The sequence below is a fragment of the Betta splendens genome, chromosome 8, assembly GCF_900634795.4.
Source record: "Betta splendens chromosome 8, fBetSpl5.4, whole genome shotgun sequence".
Taxonomy (NCBI): Eukaryota; Metazoa; Chordata; class Actinopteri; order Anabantiformes; family Osphronemidae; genus Betta; species Betta splendens.
The window spans coordinates 7,123,090-7,129,426 of NC_040888.2; the positions used below are offsets into that span (position 1 = coordinate 7,123,090).

General features: G+C 38.6%; 1 protein-coding gene across 1 annotated transcript; it reads left to right on the forward strand.

The window, feature by feature from the left end:
• Positions 1–238: 238 nt before the first annotated feature.
• On the forward strand, positions 239–6,012 carry xab2 (XPA binding protein 2). The gene is made up of 19 exons (XM_029158854.3): positions 239–401; positions 736–884; positions 1,134–1,257; positions 1,336–1,533; positions 1,731–1,865; positions 1,966–2,130; positions 2,225–2,369; positions 2,444–2,595; positions 2,681–2,800; positions 2,954–3,085; positions 3,316–3,447; positions 3,613–3,726; positions 3,830–3,992; positions 4,079–4,269; positions 4,360–4,482; positions 4,569–4,740; positions 4,891–5,017; positions 5,115–5,227; positions 5,353–6,012. The coding sequence occupies exons 1-19, from the start codon at positions 366–368 to the stop codon at positions 5,412–5,414; spliced, it is 2,553 nt and encodes an 850-aa protein (XP_029014687.1). The 5' UTR covers positions 239–365; the 3' UTR covers positions 5,415–6,012.
• Positions 6,013–6,337: the final 325 nt, after the last annotated feature.

Here is a 6,337-nt window from a genome sequence, read left to right on the forward strand (position 1 = left end):
GGTTTTACAGATTTATTGTATTCTATAGTGTTATAATATTCTTAACAAATATTACATAAACACTGAGACAGTACTTTGCAAACATTAAAGGGAAAACTAAAGTGGACACTAAAGTTTATGCTTAAACTTGCAGAGGGCTTCCCGTGTTTTTTTAGCACCGCTTTCCGAATTGCAACGCGTCTGGGGTTTGTAGTTTTTCACGAGTTTTACGCGCTTCTCGTCTGTGACGACAGTCGTTTTTGCACAAGACCGGAAGTACGAGTACGCCACGATTTTGAAACGCTAGATAGCTAGTGTTAGCTAAAGTTAGCATTACTTTTAGCTGCAACGGTCATCCTATCATACGTTTCATTGTCTATGAAGAAATGTCTCCATTAAATGGAAGCAGTGATGTTATATTTGTAAGTTACTATATTTACTATAATACACATTTTTCTTGTTTTCGTTACAACGAGTTTAAACTAGCAACGTTTCATTGGTATTAGCTCGGCAGTGTGTTGTTATTGTTCTAAAGTTATTAAGTAGACGTGTTTATAACAAAGTAGTGACTTAACCATGTTTGTAATTGGACTAGCATTGCTCCTCGTTTTCAGATAAAGTATAAAAATGTTAACCTATGAGAGATTTCGTTATACGCTTTCATGCCAATGTTAACTTTAGCAATCGTAGCTGTTTAAAACGGTAACGTGCTGGTGAGTCTAAATGATTATACATTATGAATCCTGGCTTTGTTAGGAGGACGATGATCTTCCCTATGAAGAGGAAATCATCAGGAACCCTTACTCTGTCAAGTGCTGGATGCGTTATATCGAATTCAAACAGAACGGACCTAAATCCACCCTCAACATGATTTATGAAAGAGCGCTCAAAGAACTTCCTGGCAGGTAACCAGTTACACATGAGGGGACATTTTTATTTAAGCTTTGACAATGTAAACGTGTCTATCTGCTTTTGTCAGTTTCTGTAGTAGACACACATCCATGAAATTCCCTCCTGTCTCCAGTCTATCTTCCTACTTGTGCAAACTTATCTGGGTATCCGAAATTTGTAGTGATGTTTTTGAATATACTCTGGAGTATATGGAGAATGATTTAGTTAATTTTAAAAACAATTCACGCCTTTTGTTTTTACAGCTATAAGCTCTGGTACAATTATCTGAGAGAGAGACGGAAGCAAGTCAAAGGAAAATGTGTCACTGAACCAGCACATGAGGAGGTCAATAATTGCCATGAAAGGGCACTGGTGTTCATGCATAAGGTAATGTTATAAAATGCATAATATACTGCTATATTAGGCAGGGATTACGTGCTAATTGTCTGTCTTTCTATGACCTAGATGCCTAGAATATGGCTGGATTACTGCCAGTTCCTTGTGTCTCAATGCAAGATAACAAGAAGTCGGCGAACGTTTGACCGTGCACTCAGAGCTCTTCCTGTTACTCAGCATCCTCGCATCTGGCCTCTGTATCTCCGCTTTGTCCGCAGCCTGCCTCTTCCTGAGACAGCCATTCGGGTATATCGCAGATACCTTAAGGTGAGTTTGAAGATGATTTAGGTCAACAACATTATATAGAGCATTGATGTAAGTAAGAAGGTATTCAGGCAAAAGAGCAAGATTGCTGGTAATGGGAAAAAACGATGTTGAATAGGAAACATGTGGCATTAGAATTAGAAAAATTGTTTTGTATATTCAAGTGTCAGAATGACTAATGTACTTTTTTTATTATGTAGCTTTCTCCAGAGAATGCAGAAGAATACATAGACTACTTACGCACTGTTGGCCGCTTGGATGAAGCAGCTGTTCGACTAGCAGCTGTTGTCAATGATGAAAACTTTTTATCCAAAGAAGGCAAATCTAATTATCAAGTAATACATTACTGCCACTCCAAGCACTTACCAATTTTCCTGCTTTAGTAATCGAAACACAAATGGATACATTCTTTTTACCCATTTATTTCTTGGACAGCTGTGGCACGAGCTTTGCGACCTGATCTCTCAGAACCCCGACAAGGTGACCTCCCTGAATGTAGGAGCGATTATCCGAGGAGGACTTACTCGTTTCACGGACCAACTTGGAAAACTATGGTGCTCTTTAGCTGACTATTACATCAGGAGTGGCCACTTTGAGAAAGTATGTGTTGTCTGAAAATCTTTTTATTTAATCTGTATCATAGTTCTTTATTAATTTACTGAATAACTGAGTGTTTGTGTATTTCATATTTCAGGCCCGTGATGTGTATGAAGAGGCAATCCTTACAGTGGTTACAGTAAGAGATTTCACACAGGTTTTTGATAGCTATGCCCAGTTTGAAGAGAGTATGATTGCTGCCAAGATGGAGACCACTGCTGAGATGGGGCAGGAGGAAGATGGTGTGTAATTTTCCTAATATTCCCTCTTCATTTTGCTTCTCTCGTAATATGGCCTTGTAATTTGTCCCTCGCAGATGACATAGACTTGGAGCTTAGACTGGCCCGCTTTGAGCAGCTGATAGCCCGGCGGCCCCTCCTTTTAAACAGTGTACTATTGAGGCAGAACCCCCATAATGTACATGAATGGCACAAGCGGGTCAAACTGTATGTGGGGAATCCACGTCAAGTGAGTATTAGACATTTTTTTTGAAACTGCAATAATAATAAACAAATACTGTATACAGCATCTATGCTTACAATTCTGTCTGTAGATCATCAATACCTATACCGAGGCAGTACAGACAGTGGATGCAATGAAAGCGACAGGGAAACCTCATTCACTCTGGGTTTCTTTTGCAAAATTTTATGAGGAAAATGAGCAACTGGATGATGTAAGTCATACATTTTCATTCTGCTTCAATGTTGCAGACCTCCCCTGTAGTCAGATAATTTTCTTTATTATTATTTTCTTCTTTATTATTATTATTATTAAGAAAAACATCTTATTATTATTTTAACGGCTTGTATCGTGTGACTATGACCAGGCAAGGACAATCTTTGAGAAGGCTACCAAGGTGAATTACAAGCAGGTAGATGACCTTGCTGCTGTGTGGTGCGAATATGGCGAAATGGAGCTTCGCCATGAGAACTATGAACAGGCGCTGCGCATCCTGAGGGTGAGATATTCTCATCTGCATTTTTATTAGTGACATCTGATGATAAATAAAATGTTATGCTTTAATAGATGTTGGGTGACATCTACTGGTGGGATGGAGAAACTGCAACAATGTTGCTGAGTGTGTTGCTCTTTTTTGGGGGGGGGGGCGTTTTTTTAACTTTAAAATTGTGTACATGTGCCTTGTGGATATCATTTATAATATAATGGCTTTTAATTATTTCAATTTAGAAAGCCACAGCTATCCCATCTAAGAAAGCAGAGTACTTCGATTCATCTGAACCAGTCCAAAACAGAGTGTACAAATCCTTGAAGGTCTGGTCTATGCTGGCAGACCTGGAGGAGAGTCTTGGCACGTTTCAGGTATGTTTCTTACAAGTCTATATTGTTCCAGTATACTATCTGACACAGTGATAAGCAATACTTATAAACCACATGATAAAAAATTATGTTATTCAGTTCTAGTCTTGAGAGAATGCCGTCTCTAAAGACTGAGAATTTGTCTAATTCTTTTCTCCTCCTTTTCAGTCTACGAAAGCTGTGTATGATCGCATTATTGACCTCCGCATTGCTACACCCCAGATCGTTATAAATTATGCGATGTTCCTTGAAGAGCACAACTACTTTGAGGAAAGCTTTAAAGTAATCACATGCCACTAAGTTAAACCAATATTGATATTCACTCAAAGTATTATTGCTGTGCTGATCTAAGTCATGCTTTAATGTTGTTTTAACCACTGTTTAGGCATATGAGCGTGGAATTGCTCTCTTCAGGTGGCCAAATGTTTATGACATCTGGAACACTTATCTCACCAAGTTCATTGATCGTTATGGAGGCAAGAAGCTGGAGAGAGCAAGAGATTTATTTGAACAAGCCCTGGATGGCTGTCCGGCCAAATTTGCCAAGAGTACGTAGCTTTGTTAGAATTGCAGTTATAACAATCTATTCAACGCACTTAAAAATTATTTTTATTTATCACAATTTGGTTTTCAGCCATTTACCTGTTGTATGCCAAATTGGAGGAGGAGTATGGTTTGGCACGACATGCCATGGCGGTCTATGAAAGAGCAACACAGGCAGTTGAAACTGAGGAGAGACATCACATGTTCAATATTTACATCAAGCGAGCAGCTGAAATTTATGGAGTTACATATACCAGGGCAATTTACCAAAAGGCTATTGAGGTAACTAAAAATATGTTTCTTTTACTGAAACTTGAAAAAATTTGCATGTTAAGATGATAAAAACTAAAAGGTACCTTGCTATTTATCCAGGTTCTGCCTGATGAGCATGCAAGGGAAATGTGTCAGCGATTTGCAGACATGGAGAGCAAACTGGGTGAGATTGATCGGGCGAGGGCTATCTACTCCTACTGTTCCCAAATCTGTGACCCAAGGGTAAGCTAAACCACCTTGCCATTGTTTGTTATTTAATGACACACTTCATAATTTATCTTGACATATTTATGAACTTGATATTGCAGGTTACAGCTAATTTCTGGCAGACGTGGAAAGAATTTGAAATTCGCCATGGTAACGAGGACACCATTAGAGAGATGCTGAGGATCAAACGCAGTGTCCAGGCCACGTACAACACTCAGGTCAACTTCATGTCCTCTCAGATGCTAAAGGCCACTACAAGCTCCACTGGTACAGGTGAGCAAGCTTGAAGTAACTTGTCTCTGTCAGTTGTTTTTCTGCCACCCTAGTGAATGCACTGCAAGGTACTGCATAAACCATATTGTCAAACGGAAGAGTTGAGGTACTGTGTATTTTAAAACTAATAATATTCCCCATCGTGTCCAGTGTCAGATCTTGCTCCAGGACAGATGGGAATTGATGACATGAAAATGTTGGAGCAGAAGGCTCAGCAGCTTGCTGCAGAAGCTGAGCAAGACAAACCCAAGCCAAAAGAAAAGATTCTCTTTGTCAGGTTAGTGTTTGTATTATTAAACGTGTAAATGAAAACTATAGCTTTAAATAAAATGTTTTCTGAGGAATTTCTATTCTTTCTGTTCTGGTTTAAGCAGAAGTGACACTTCTCGCAGTGAGTTGGCTGAGCTAGCCAAACAAGCCAATCCCGATGAGATTGACATTGATGATGATGATGACGGCAATGAGGATGAAGACCAAGGGCCTGATGGTGAGTGTTGTTTATTGCAGTAGAACTTTCTCAAAAGAATGTTGTAATATTTTATGTATTTGGGCATACATGTTTTTTTTCCAAGTGCATTTACTTACTGATACTTATCCTCTTGGCCTTTACAGAGGTGCAGCTAGAACAGAAGAGTGTCCCCACAGCTGTATTTGGAGGCCTAAAAGATGACTGAAGCTCCCTTTTCTCTTTCTCTGAAAGAATGTGAGGATTTCATCTTTTGTGCTTCAGTCTGAATTTTGTAGTAGAGGGAGTAGACAAAGCTGTAACTAACCTAATGTTAGTTTTGGCCACAAGGTGTCAGTCTTTTATAAGCGTCACTGGAAGAGAATTGCTGTTTAGCAGTTTTTTTGTTACTTTTCCAACATTATGTAAAATAATTTACTGTATAAACACTTCTTCACCTATTAAATGCAGAAATGTTTCAAAGATATCTGCCCTGGAAACAATAGGGGAGGAGCATAGTTTCTTCAGCAGGGAGCATTCAAGCTTCACAGTGTTGGCTTAAATTTCATTAGTAGGCTGGAGGTCTTACAACGTCCATTGGATCTGAATACAAAAAATGACTTAACTTTATTCAAAGTTTTTTTGATCTTTGAATGTTGATGAAAATGTATGTCAAACATCAAGGGGAGTGCACATTTTGGAATTTGTGATATGTATTAGTTTTTGAAATATGCCCCACTTATTCTAGCAGTGAGTATGTGATGCTTTTTCTACCCTGTCCTAAAACCTCATTTCTAATAAAAATGGACTTATGTTATAAACCGTGACTCTGGTCTTAGTGGAAATTTATGTGAAACTGAAAGATGGGTAAATCATTTATGTATTTCATTGTGAATAACACACTGGCTGTAGAACTACACACAACTGTACACAATACATTGTAATAATTGGTTCAAATTATGCAAAGTAAAAAGGCTCTAACTTAATTGTTGTCACTGATTTTTCTAGTGTCAAACTAAGGGTTCAGAGCAAAGTACTGACTGTTAAACTGCTTCTTTCATAATTAGATTAAAATAGCTGCGAGATAATCCTCTTACAAAGTTACTGCAGTGGGGCGCTGAGGTCTTGGAACTTTGAGCAACATCATGTGAT